The sequence below is a fragment of the Oryza sativa genome, chromosome 6 (genome assembly GCF_034140825.1).
Source record: "Oryza sativa Japonica Group chromosome 6, ASM3414082v1".
Taxonomy (NCBI): Eukaryota; Viridiplantae; Streptophyta; class Magnoliopsida; order Poales; family Poaceae; genus Oryza; species Oryza sativa.
Genome location: NC_089040.1, coordinates 2,028,410 through 2,041,722, shown reverse-complemented (window position 1 = coordinate 2,041,722; position 13,313 = coordinate 2,028,410). Strand labels below are relative to the sequence as shown.

The window sequence follows — 13,313 nt, the reverse complement described above, 5'->3', positions numbered from 1 at the left end:
AACTACAAGCGAAAAAGGCAATGGAGGCTAGCAAGGCCGCGAAGAAAGCCAACAGTGAAGCGAAGAAAGCCAAACCTCAAGCTAAAAAATACCCAAACAAGCACAGTTCCCCTGTTAAAAAGACACTAGAGGAAACAGTCGCTAATCTGCTAGCACCAATTGGAACACCTGATAGCTAACACAATCTAACAGCCAAATATGGTAACGTACTCTACATACTCTATTGTTGTATTTGTACTGACTACTTAGTACTTAACAGCCAGCTACTAACGCTAATACTTTTTTCCACAAGAGTTTGTAGTCAGCTGAAGACCTGCTAACACTGACAGAAACATCTGTTCATCCAATACCCAGTAAACTTCCTATCGACCGTTTGCTAAGGTAAATTCTTTTTCCGCAGGAGTTTTGTCAGTCAAAGATCATATAACACCATCATGAACATCTGACCATTAACACCCAATGCTATGCCAGACATATAAGTTACTCTATTGTTGTTTCTAGCTAATTAGTATGCTGTTGATCACCTGAGCAAATAGTCCAATAATGAATAATATGCCTTTTTGTGCTTTGTCATGTACGTTGCTTTCTGGTGCAATTTTCTGATTAAGATATTCTGTGCAATGATGAAATGCATGATTGTATTGTACAATGCTTTTAAATTTATTTTACAAATGAGTAAACATGTCAATAAGTAATGTACCGTTAAATATTGATTTTTGTTAATATTATAAAAGTTGAGCCGTTAAATGAGGTTGCATATAACATTAAATTTACCGTGTTATTATCAACTATGTTGCTGCAACAATCCTAGGATAACAATATGCGTGAAAACTAGGTGCACTAACAATCCTAGGATAACAATATGCATGAAACCTAGGTGCACTTATTGGGTGATGAGTTCTGGGAGTGATCCACATCCTCTAGAAAATGTGTTGATGGGTTATGCGGGGATCTGGGACAGAGAGACATGGGCAGAGATTTGTAGGTCGTTAAATGTGAAGTTCTGATTGTAAAATTTACGGATAGAAATTTGAGATTGACCAGATGTAATGTATGCAATTTGTGGATAAAAAAATTATTAGATGTTCCTTTTTGGGAAAGAAATGAGACAATTCATGTTATAATATTGGTACATTTGCAAATATTCACAATTTACCTTTTTTGCGCATATCTGTAAGTTGCAATTAATTGCTCCATCTAGATTTACTGCTCCCTTTGGCAAAAATTTAAAAACATACAATTTTTGAATTATTTTGTTTTGGGGAACATACTAATTATCACCGTAGCGTTAGCACGGGCAAATTACTACTCCCTCCGTTTCAGGTTATAAGACATTTCGACTTTGGTCGAAGTCAAACTGTTTTAAGTTTGATTATGTTTGTAGAAAAAAATAGTAACATTTTCAACCCAAGACAAATTTATTATGAAAATATATTCAATTATTGATTTTATGAAACTAATTTAGTACTATAAATATTAATATGTCTATAAACTTAGTCAAACTTGAAACAGTTTGACTTTGACCAAAGTCAAAATGTCTTATAACCTGAAATGGACGGAGTAGTACTCTATTGTTGTATTTGTACTGACTACTTAGTACTTACCAGCCGGCGACTAACGCTAATACTTTTTTCCACAAAAGTTTGTAGTCAGCTGAAGACATGCTAACACCGACAGAAACATTTGATCATTAATACCCAGTAACATTAAATACAGTAAGGTACTCTATTGTTGTATTCATACTGACTTCCTATCGAGCGTTTGCTAAAGTTAATGCCTTTTTCCACAGGATTTTGTTGTCATTCGAAGATCATATAACACCATCATGAACATCTGACCATTAACACCAAATGGTATGTCAGACAAGTAAGTTACTCTATTGTTGTTTCTAGCTAATTAGTATGCTGTTGATCACCTGAGCAAATGGTCCAATAATGAATAATATGACTTTTTGTGCTTTGTCATGTACGTTGCTTTCTGGTGCAATTTTCTGATTAAAATATTATGTGCAATGATGAAATGCATGATTGTATTGTACAATGCTTTTAAATTTATTTTACAAATGAGTAAACATGTCAATAAGTAATGTACCGTAAAATATTGATTTTTGTTAATATTATAAAAGTTGAGCTGTTAAATGAGGTTGCACATAACATTAAATTTACCATGTTACTATCAAATATGTTGCTGCAACAATCCTAGGATAACAATATGCGTGTCACCTAGGTGCACTTCTTGGGTGATGAGTTGTGGGAGTGATCCACATCCTCTAGGAAAATGTGTTGATGGGTTATGCGCGGATCTGGGACAGAGAGACATGGGCAGAGATTTGTAGGTCGTTAAACGTGAAGTTCTGATTGTAAAATTTATGGATAGGAATTTGAGATTGACAAGATGTAATGTGTGCAATTTGTGGGTAAAAAAATTATTAGATCTTTCCTTTTGGGAAAGAAATGAGACAATTCATGTTACAAAATTGATACATTTGCAAATATTCACAATTTACCTTTTTTTTGCGCATATCTGTAAGATGCAATTAGTTGCTCCATCTAGATTTACTACTCCCTTTGGCAAAAATTTAAAAACATACTATTTTTGAATTATTTTGTTTTGGGGAAACATACTAAATATACCGTAGCGTTAGCACGGGCAAATTACTATTACTCTATTGTTGTATTTGTAATGACTACTTAGTGCTTGCCAGCCAGCTACTAACACTAATGTTTTTTTCCACAAGAGTTTGTAGTCATCTGAAAACCTGCTAACACCGACAGAAACAGTCATCTGAAGACCTGCTAACACCGACAGAAACATCTGATCATTAATACAGTAAAAAGGGTAAGGTACTCTATTGTTTTCTTCATACTGACTTCCTATCGACCGTTTGCTAAGAGTAATGCCTTTTTCCGCAGGAGTTTGTTGTCAATCGAAGATCATATAACACCAGAAGTTACCCACATTACCCCAGAGTTACACCAGAAGTTTGAAGGGCAGTCGCACCCCATCACCCCAGAGTTACACTAGAAGTTAGACATGAAGGAATTGTTCCTACGGAAGCCCGCAGTAGGGTTGTGAAAGAATTTAAAATACAATTTGTTTCCTATCAGTGCACTTTGAATAGCAAGCATTACGCAAAAATGGAGAACCGACTTAATAGGATCGTGAGCAACCAAAATGAGAATAGCATTACTATTGTTTCCACATACCAACAAACTCTAATCTTGTGGATTAATGTTGAGGACAAAAAATGGAACAAAGCAGCAAGTTTGCAGATTAATTCAACATAATAAAATCACATCATATGAAATATCCCATGTTGAGAAACCTTAAGGACATAGAATGTGAAGATCTCACCGATTATAAACCAAAATGAGCGGCACTTTAGGCTCGCTTCTGCACCGTAGAGAACAATGGTGCCTTGGCAGTTGTTAAGGTATTTAATCCTTCATATTCCTCCTATTCAAGAAAGGACACGCATAACTAAAAGGCAGAAAGTTTATACTAGATCAAAAATCCGACCATAGGGAACTAGATGCACCAAAAGAAACTCACCGATTATAGATCAAAGGCGGCTCCTTTCGTAGGAATCCAGGCCCGCTGACCGCGTCATGCAGTCAGATCCGCGGCTACTCTCCTCGGCGTCCGGCCAACTCGCGACTCGAGTGGATATGACACGACAAATTCAGACCCATCCTGGCCTTGCCATGGCATGGCATCGCGGCTTGGCATGCAGATTTGCCAGGCGAAACGGCGGCGAGAGGAGAAAATAGGAGGAGAGATTGAGGAGGGGGATTGGCGATTGATTGGGGAAAGGAAACTTTGCTAGGTCAATGCGGGGGGACGGGAGTAGTTTTTATCAACTCCGTTTAATTTGCGGGGACACGTCCGCCACCAGGATGGGCTGTGTTGGGCCAAGCCCAGTGTGAGCCCTGTCTGGTCTGGACGCTTCCTCGCATCGCGTCGTGGGCCTTCGACCACCAGAATGTTCGGGAAATCCCGGCGAGTCGAGGCGAGACGAGAGGCCTCGTTTGTCTTCGTCTTCCTCCCTCCTCGTCACGTCAGGCTGCCAACGCCACGGATAAAGGCCGCTCCCCACCACCACCAAACCAGGACAAATCCTCCTCCTCCCCGTCCTCGGCGGCTGATCCCCACCCGTCTCCCTCCACCAGCGCGCGCGCAATTCCCCCCCCCCCCACCCATCCTGCGTGCGCTCCGGCCTCGAGGAGATTCAGGTAAGGTTGGTTGATTGATGCCTGCGCGGTTAGGAAATACTAGGAAATCATGCATGTTAATCAGCTTGTTCGGTGTATTTCTTTTTTTTGCTGTTGTTCCTAGGATCGTTGATTCGTGACGTGAGGAGAGAGTGCTAGAGCTTGTAGCCTAGAAGTAGTTGGAGCCTGTAGGTGATTTTCGGTGGTAGCATCTGTATTTCGTGGGGGGAATCGGTGAGATGAGCATTCTGCAAGTGCGAATTGGGGGAAATTCATGTGTTGTTTTTCTCCTATGGCCTAAATTGAAGTCTTGGTTCTACAACGGTTGCGGTGCTATCATATGGTGGAATTCGGTGGGATTAATTTGTGAAATGAATTGGAGATACAGTGAGCTCTGTAAGAAATATGAAATTGCATATGACCATGTGCACACGATCGTTTTCCTGTACCTTTGAACGGATTAATTTGTGAAATGAATGGTGTCTTAATTTTTGAACGATTTCTGTATCATATGTTACCGGCTACTCGAGGTAACGTAATTGCTGAACCTTGCAGAGCCTACGTAATCACTTAGAAATGGATAGAGGGCGAAATGGAAGAGATGACTTCTTTGGTGGGAGGGACCCGTTTGCCGGATTCGGTGGCTTTGGTCGCCAGAGGAGCTTGATCTCTGGTGTCTTTGGAGGCAGGGATCCTTTCGATGATCCGTTCTTTAATCAGCCATTTGGAAGCGGGATGCACGGTCCTAGCCTTTTTGGGCCAATGGGAGGACCATTTGGAGACATAAGGAATGATGGATTCCTTGAGCAAGCTCCTCCCAGAGGTAATGGCAGGAAGCTTATTATTACTGAGCTTGATGAGGAGGAAGGAGAGAACTCAGGGAGGCAACGCCAAGCAAATCGTGAGCCGTATGTTCAAGAACCAGATGATGGTAGGAGTTGGGTTTGAATCAGTTCTGTTTTATAGTTTATCTAGGATTCTGTATCAATGGTATGTTTATGTCGTTTTTGTTATTTTCTTATTTATAGAGATGCAAGGGGGCCAACTCCAGCCACGGAGGGATTTCAACAGGGCAAATGAAGGGCAGCCACAAGCTCGTACATTCACATATCAGAGCTCTTCCGTGACTTATGGTGGTGTCAATGGAGCTTACTACACTGCTTCAAAAACTCGAAGGACAGGAAGTGATGGAGTAAGCAAATATCCTAGAGACCTACTAATGTACTCCTCACTGTTTGGTACACATAAGTGACAGTAATTATGTTTACTGCAGATAACTGTGGAAGAAAGCAAGGAAGCTGATACAACGACTAAAGAGGCTACTCATAGAATCTCTCGAGGAATTCATGACAAGGTAGATACCTTGCCATGTTGAAATATATCGTATAAACTATAATCTCATTAATTGAACCAGCACAATAGTATCAAAGATTTCCTCTTATCTAAAGCTAAGTTCATTATAGTTTTGTTTAGGTCCGTCACTAATTTTCTTTGAACTTGAAATTTTAGGGACATTCACTAACAAGGAAGCTGAAATCGGATGGCAATGTGGACACTACACAGATATTGCACAATCTCCATGAAGGTTTGTTTTTAGCTTTGGGTGCTTCATTGTGATTGCATTTTGGATATATTTTTCACACAAGCACGCGATACAGATGAACTAGCTGGGTTCGAGGAATCATGGAAGGGGAATGCTAGGCATCACTTGGCTGGCTTGAACCAAAATGCTGGTACATCTAATAATAATGAACCAGGTAACGAATGGTTTAGATTTGTAATAACCTTTATGATTACATTTTCTTTTTAGGATAAAACTTGATTTTTTTTATTATTTTTTTTAGCTTTGCTTACGGTGGGTCAAAATTGCCCTTGTATAAAAAATGAGCTGTTTGTTCTCAGACATTCAATCTTTAGGTTAAGAATGATATCATCCTGTTTTTCTGAAGACTAGCTAATATAAAACTTTCCTAATGATTGCAAATTCATTGGTGGAGCAGCATAGTGTAAATCAAAGCATAACTAAGAATATTAGACAAGAGAGGGTAGGCTGAAATGTGTCAAGGAGAAAAACTAGACTGAGTGTCCTCATATGAACACCTCTTTAATTGAACTTGATTTCTAATAGGTGGATAGATAGTGCCATAGTGGATAAATGATGTACGCTGCTCAAACTGTAGTCGTAGTGCAAATGTCTCTGGGTACTAATAGTTTAGCAGATAATCAAATACTAACATGATGCATGCAAATGAACACAGAGAGACATGTTGTACTTTGCACACTTTTTACAAAATGGGTTAGGACCTGTTACTGCCATTGTTGCACGGGATCTTCTCAGCGCTCAAGTTTTTCCCCTCTTTTTGTGGGAAGATCTCCAGCATGAATTAATAACTGTTTGTTCAATCTAGCCTTAAACTTTAGCGTCTGACTTGTGCGCAGTGTTCAGCAAGTAGCATATTCACCAATTTGGTGAAATTGCTAATAGAAATTTGAAGCTTGACAAATGAAAACATGTTGACTAAAACATTTGCTGAGTTTGATACTAACTCTTCAGATGATTGAGAAGGTTAAATGAAATTCGTGATGCCAGATGAGAGGATAAAGTGTTGTTTCTTTTGCTGCTCTTCTGCATTGATGAGTATTCGAACCTGGTCTGACTGGATAGATATGAATGGGTTTCCTGAACACAAGCGAACATAACCTTTACTTTTTCGCTTATTCTAGGTGGTTAGCAGCTAATAACATCAAAAGGTTAGTTTGATGGAACATGATGCCAGCTTAAGCTTGTCGATAACCTTTTCTAGAGACCAGCTTGCTGATAAACTGAAATCTCTTCTATTTGAATCTTAGTGTGGTGCTGACATTTTATCATTTGTCGCTGTTTTTCCCTATCCAACAAAAGTAGTCTCCTATCTGTATGATTATGCTTTTGCCTCAAAAATAAATCTGTATGATTATGCTCGTTTGACATTGTCTGCATTTTTTTTCTGATCGACTAATGCATGGTTGTGAATGCACCACAGGTAACCGTGGCACCAGTGGACGTGGCAGGCAATCCGCTTGGGGTTGGGCTCTTCCTGGAAGAGAGCAAGGCCGTGATCAAAGACGGAACGGGGAACGACCGAAATCACGTGTCATACCAATCTCCTAAAGGATTTCTCTTATACATCTACGGATCGAATCAGTAAACTGCTAGTTGTGAAAGCAGCAAGATTCAGGTCCAGAGAATTTAATTAGGTTCAGGTGAATAGTCCTGATTCCTGAATGTCCCGAGTGTCCCCTACGACCTCGTGTGTCTGTATGGTGTAATCTGTATTGTGTACCGGAAACTGTAAAAACGCTGTCGAGGGTATGTGCTGCCTTTCGATCTGTAGCAGCACGAATGTATGATACGCTGTCACCACGTTGCTGTTTTGCTCATGGGGAAAACTGAAAACACGGTTCTTGTAAATGCCTACGTTTCGCTCTACTTGTGTGTTTGTCCGGAACCCCGAAGGGTCCATGTAAAATACTTTCTCCTATATGTGATCAGATGCTGTGTGTTTTGACTTTTGAGTTGATTGTCAGCACGGGATGATGCTCGCGGTGCCTGCCCCGTATTGCAGCGCATCATATTGACGTGTTTGTCTGAAGATGTAGTCTCTAAACCAGGCGTGCATCATTGAAGAAACCAGTATCGGCAAACCCAGTTGCGCTTGCGCAATTTAACCCCATATAACAACAGTGTTCACAGCCTAGCCAATTAGCATGTGCGATAACTTTTTCAGCATGTGCGATAACTTTTTCAGTTTTTGAAACCATAGTAAAATTTACGGTAACTGTACGGTAATCATACGGTTACCGTGATATTCTACTCAAAATAGTTTAGTGAATTCCCAAAATGGTTTAGTGAATTTCAGATGCATTCCAAAAGCTTATCTAGCTGCTTATCTGTACCCTGTCTTGAGAATTCCAAAGCTATTCTTAACCGTGCCGGCCATGACATGTCATGGCTTTCCTTCTCGCGGCATCGCCTACTTCGAGCACAAAATCCACAAGACCCAACACGTCTTGAGTCCTGCCACGAGCCCAACCAGCCATCCCGCCACGTCTCTCCCCCACGCGTACACCCGTCGCTTCCACCGCCACCAACATCATCAAAGCCGTCCGCCGCCGAGCGCTCATCCATCCACCCGCAAAAACGCAAAACCCCCCCCCCCCCCCCCCCATGATTTCGCCCCCCAAAAAAACCAACCAAAACCCCGCAAAAAACGCGCAATCCCGGCGGCCATGACGCCGCTCGCCCGCCGCCTGCTGCACGCGAGCTCACCCGCCGCCGCCGGAGGCGAGCCGGGGGTGCTGGCCTGCCGCCTCGCCTCCCGCGCGGTGGTCCGCTTCGCGGGGCCAGAGGCGGGCCGCTTCCTCCGCTCGCTCCTCACCAACGACCTCCTCCTCTCGTCGTCGTCGCAGCAGAGGTACGCGCCCACGCCCAACGCGCCCGCGCGGGCGCCGCCGCCGGCGTACGCGGCGCTGCTGACGCCGCAGGGGAGGTTCCTCTACGACCTCTTCCTCTACCGCCCGCCCCCACCGTCGCAGCTGCTCGACCGCACGGGCTCCGCGCCGCTGACCGGGGAGAGGCCCAAGGGGAACCAGGAGGATGAGGGGGAGGACGAGCCCGGCGAGGTGCTCGCGGACGTCGACGCCGCCGAGGTCGACGAGCTACTCGCTTGCTTCAAGAGGTGAAATCCCCAAAGCTGTTACTCCAATGCGGAACTTCTAGTGTATATTCTCCATTTCTGAGAGATTGTGGATTAAATTCAGACCGTGAGTTGACAGTTAGGATTAATTTGAGAAAGAACCCTGCAAGTTCATTAACTAATCTAATTGCTAGTTCGAGAACTCAAGTCTGAAAACTGAACTTAACTGTGATCATGATGGGTGGCTTAATTATTATTGGGACTTTGCTTAGATATTTATTGTCATGTTGGAATTTTGACTGATTTGGTAAAACATTCGATGACAGTTTGGTTGGACATTTCATGCTCTCGTGTGGAGTCAGTTGGTTAGTATTGAAAGTTTTAGGCGTTCAGCTTAAGGCTACTAATTCCAAACTGAAGAATATCGTGAACTAACTAATTAGCGACTTTAGTTTCAACTTTCAAGTAGGACCATTGGCAGCAAACTCACCTATGAAGCAGCTCCCCTTGGACTAAAGTTGTGGTGGATAAGATTGATTTGTTAAGATCCAGTAGGAAGGAGAACGTGAGAATTAGGATCTTCTTGTAGCTGAGGAATATAATGACACATGAGATCACATTGTGTTATAGCTTTTTCTGTCATGAACTGTAGTGTGTCCTGCAAGCTGGGAATTTGGATTCTTTTGGTCTGTAAACTGGTAATTCTCATTTCTATTAATGGAAATGGGGGGGGAGCTTGGCTCTCCTAGTTCCAAAAAAAGAGACATTGTGTTACAGTTTTGCGGTGGAATCAGTGATCTATCCCTCTTGTCCTTAATAACCATTTTATCCGTTCAAGTATCTTATGGCCTGATGATATTTTGCCCATTCAGATATCGGTTAAGATCCAAGGTTGAGATAGACAATGTTAGTAAGGAATTCCTGTGTTGGCAAAGATTTGGACGCAATGTGGAGCATACCGGACCTTCTACTCAAGAACCTGAGGCCCAATCCATTGGATGGGGGCAAGGTGTTGACCATGCTGCCGAGTCAGCTGCACAAGGTAATGGCCATGGTTGGGAGTGGTTCAAAGACCCGAGATTGGATTGCCTTGGTTACAGAGGAATCTTTCCAGCTAATACTATACGTAAGTAATCTGTTCCTGATGTTTCCTACTGTTTGTGGCATGATATTCAATATCTAGCAAGATCCATCTGAACACTTGATCTCTTCTGTTTTCCACAGCACCGCTAGTTGAGTCTGACAAAGAAGCCGATGAGCGCCATTACTTGCTCTGGCGGATAGAGAATGGAGTTGCAGAAGGCTCAACTGAGATCCCGAAAGGTTGGATTCACATTTATACCTTTTTTAATTAATTTTGTTATGGTTCCAAGTCTAGAGATGATGTTGATAACAATGAAGATGTCTCTACAATGCATAAATGTCTGTTGACTGCATTACAGTTTTCTAGTTCACTGTCTCCAATTTGGTCAAAACCATTCTGCTCCAAGTTCAATTATCTATTGAAGTCGATGAACTTGATAGTAACCAAGTAGTATCTCCTGTAACCTCTTTCAAAGGTTCCATAATCTACTTTAGCGCATTTAACAAGTATTATCCCAGAAAGCGTGTGCATCCTGCAAACAAGGTTAACAACTTGAAGGCGACTGGATTCAGGTGACGTTATGATCTGTATAGCTATGACACGAGGGTATTGTTGTTGGCTGGTGTCAGTGGTGGATTATTTACCATCATTCTGTATTCCATGGGAGATAGCTTAGAAGCATAGACTGTATAGAGTCTTTTATTCTCAGACAGCAGCTTTCCTGGTTCCCTTGTAGCACAATGATAAACTTGCACAAATGACCTTATTCATATGTTGAAGTACGTAAAGAGCGTCTGTTCTGTTGCCAATATTTGATTCTGGGGGTAATATGACATCACTTTGGTCATTGCTCAACTTTTGTGATATTTTTTCTAATCAGATATGAAGTTGTTTAGTTTCATTAATTGAAATTGTCTTGCTTTAAATCAGGTGAAGCAATTCCGCTTGAGTACAATTTTGCTGGCTTGAATGCAATTTCATTTGAGAAGGGCTGCTATATCGGACAGGAACTTATTGCACGTACACACCATCGTGGTGTCATTAGGAAACGCCTAATGCCATTAATATTTGAAGATGAAAATGGGCAAGGTATGGATTGTGTGCTAAATAATTTAGCAAAGTGTTTCATGTTTATTTTGTGAGACTCATTAATTCATTATTCGAACTCTGTTGTTTAGAACTCAAGCAGGCTGTTGCTCCAGGCTCAGAAGTCGTGGACAAGGAGTCTGGCAAGAAAATCGGTACAGTTAACACTGCTCTTGGCAGCCGTGGTATGGGCCTGCTGAGACTTGAAGAAGCCCTGAAGCAAAATTCAAGCCTTGCCATCAAGGATAATAGGGATGTGAGAGTTAAGGCGATCAAACCAGACTGGTGGCCGGTTGAGTGGACACAGATGCTTGAGCAGCAAAGTGCTGTTGCTTGACATCATAAGTTCAGAATGTTCAGTTCCTCACTTGAAATATCCAGTGAAGTTTTGGAGAGTTTAAAGCCGAAAACTAATACAGGATTCCGTTACGGACCTTTCAGAATTCAGAGGCAATCAGAGCAATTTCAGTTTAGCAGCTTTTGCTTATGTTCTCAGTTTAACAATTGACACAGTTACTTGATCATGTTGTCTGATGTATGAAGGCAGAGACTGTTTTGTTTTCTCTGTCCTCTCCACTTGTATCGACCATAAATAAGTGACTGTACATGACCAAACCCTGAAACACTCATTTCAATAAATTACTCTTGTCAACAGTTTGCCTTGCCAGCAACCCTGAAACACTCATTTCAATAAATTACTCTTGTCAACAGTTTGCCTTGCCAGCAATACTGATGATCCTGTAGTACTATACTAAACTGTTTATTTCAGACGGTCCATCAGACTCATGATGATACTCCTTCAGTCTTGCCTCTACGGTGTTTCTCTCCTGGACATTGTTTTCTGTAATATACTGTTATCTGATTGCAAAACTGCAAATCTGCATTGTTTTCAAACAGTAATTCTGTGTCGGATGACGGAAGGCGAACAAAACAGTCAGGTCTCATGTACTGTTTTTCCCTCAAGCATGTCACGCTAAAAATAAGATTATGTGGTCCTCTTTCTTCAAAATTAGAATAGTAGAAAGTGTAAAAAAAAATCAATGTCAGTCTTATTGAATCTATTATTATGCAGATCCTATGACCCTCAAATAAAAAAACTATGGAGTAGTAGAGGAATTGTGCACATATTATGAGTTTTGACCTTGAACCGAAGGACCACACTGGGGGAACCTTTGCTGCCGCTGGTACAAAATGCAGAGTGATCACAGCACTGGGGCAAAAGGACATTTCCCTTGAAGGCCACAGCTCACCAAGGAGTCCTTGACCATGGTCCATGGATGAAGCCATGCATGACCACGGAGAGGGAGAATGCTTTGGATTCCCTATATCTTTTTTTGGTCCTTTGCTGTTGCTGCCAAAGTGCCAATGTGTGAAGCGAAACGAGACTGCATTTGATTTGCCTCCCAAAATCTAAACACTGGTGCTACTGTTGTTCCACTGGACAACAAATGCAGGTGTTTCAGTTTTTGACGTCTGTATAGTAGAGACTAAAGAGTACAGCATCTCTTGTATGGAAGAGGCTACTGTGTCTCATGTAGAACTCATGCAGTAGTGTACACTGGTGGTGTACTATTTGGAATACACAGGTTTTGTGTGAATTAGTACTGACAAGGTCGTATATTACTGCTTGCTAAACTGGAAAATGTGAGTTAGTAATACTAGAAAAAGAAACATGTTAAGGGCTTTTTGGTTTGGATAAATTTCAATTCATAGGAATAAAAAATAGGAATTTTTTTCAAGAGCTCTGAGTGGATGGAAGCTTTTCTATGTTTTCTCTTTACAACATGTAAGAAATAAATGTTTCTTTTATTTTCCTATATCTTATTCCTACAAATCAAATAACATATAGGGATTAATATTTATGAAGCATCCTTTGTTTTTCCTTAAAACCAAACAAACCCTAACTAATAGTAGTAGAAACTATAGCTTAAAACGTGATTTTTTTTCCTAAGAAAAAAGCTTCAAATGTGGGTGACAAAACTGACCACCATTGACAGGGCAATAAATATTTTTGCTAGTGCTACTGTGGACCTGTGGTACTCATAGTAGCTGTAGCTTACATACAACAGCGTGCGAGTGATAGGCAGAAGTGCTAAACTAAAATGGAGGGACCATGTGCACACGTGACACTAAAGTACTACTGCTCCAGTATTTTCGCCCTATGCTTCACTTCACTGGTAACCATCAAAGCAAGAGAAACCATTTTACTAGTGTTATTATAGTATCAATCCATCCTTCTCCCAAGAAGACACTTTC

The 13,313-nt window shown here is 41.4% G+C and overlaps 2 protein-coding genes across 3 annotated transcripts; both read left to right on the top strand.

The window, feature by feature from the left end:
• Positions 1-4,108: 4,108 nt before the first annotated feature.
• Positions 4,109-7,680, top strand: LOC4340034 (uncharacterized). Of its 2 annotated transcripts, none has more exons than XM_015785484.3 (7): positions 4,109-4,232; positions 4,767-5,142; positions 5,240-5,403; positions 5,485-5,565; positions 5,721-5,796; positions 5,870-5,968; positions 7,235-7,680. In XM_015785484.3, the coding sequence occupies exons 2-7, from the start codon at positions 4,788-4,790 to the stop codon at positions 7,360-7,362; spliced, it is 903 nt and encodes a 300-aa protein (XP_015640970.1). In that variant the 5' UTR covers positions 4,109-4,232; positions 4,767-4,787; the 3' UTR covers positions 7,363-7,680. The 2 variants fall into 2 exon arrangements, with proteins under 2 accessions (XP_015640970.1, XP_015640971.1); XM_015785485.3 differs by having other exon boundaries at positions 4,109-4,237.
• A 738-nt stretch (positions 7,681-8,418) lies between these two features.
• On the top strand, positions 8,419-11,711 carry LOC4340033 (putative transferase At4g12130, mitochondrial). The gene is made up of 5 exons (XM_015785737.3): positions 8,419-8,929; positions 9,760-10,013; positions 10,112-10,210; positions 10,902-11,060; positions 11,150-11,711. Exons 1-5 carry the CDS (start codon positions 8,481-8,483, stop codon positions 11,392-11,394), a joined length of 1,206 nt encoding a protein of 401 aa, XP_015641223.1. The 5' UTR covers positions 8,419-8,480; the 3' UTR covers positions 11,395-11,711.
• The last annotated feature ends 1,602 nt before the right edge of the window (positions 11,712-13,313 follow it).

Coding starts and splice junctions, on each gene's coding strand:
- LOC4340033 (XM_015785737.3), top strand. CDS start 8,481: ATGACGCCGCTCGCCCGCCGCCTGCTGCACGCGAGCTCACCCGCCGCC. Junction 8,930..9,759: donor CTACTCGCTTGCTTCAAGAG/GTGAAATCCCCA, acceptor TTGCCCATTCAG/ATATCGGTTAAGATCCAAGG. Junction 10,014..10,111: donor CTTTCCAGCTAATACTATAC/GTAAGTAATCTG, acceptor TGTTTTCCACAG/CACCGCTAGTTGAGTCTGAC.
- LOC4340034 (XM_015785484.3), top strand. CDS start 4,788: ATGGATAGAGGGCGAAATGGAAGAGATGACTTCTTTGGTGGGAGGGAC. Junction 5,566..5,720: donor CTCGAGGAATTCATGACAAG/GTAGATACCTTG, acceptor TTGAAATTTTAG/GGACATTCACTAACAAGGAA. Junction 5,969..7,234: donor ATCTAATAATAATGAACCAG/GTAACGAATGGT, acceptor AATGCACCACAG/GTAACCGTGGCACCAGTGGA.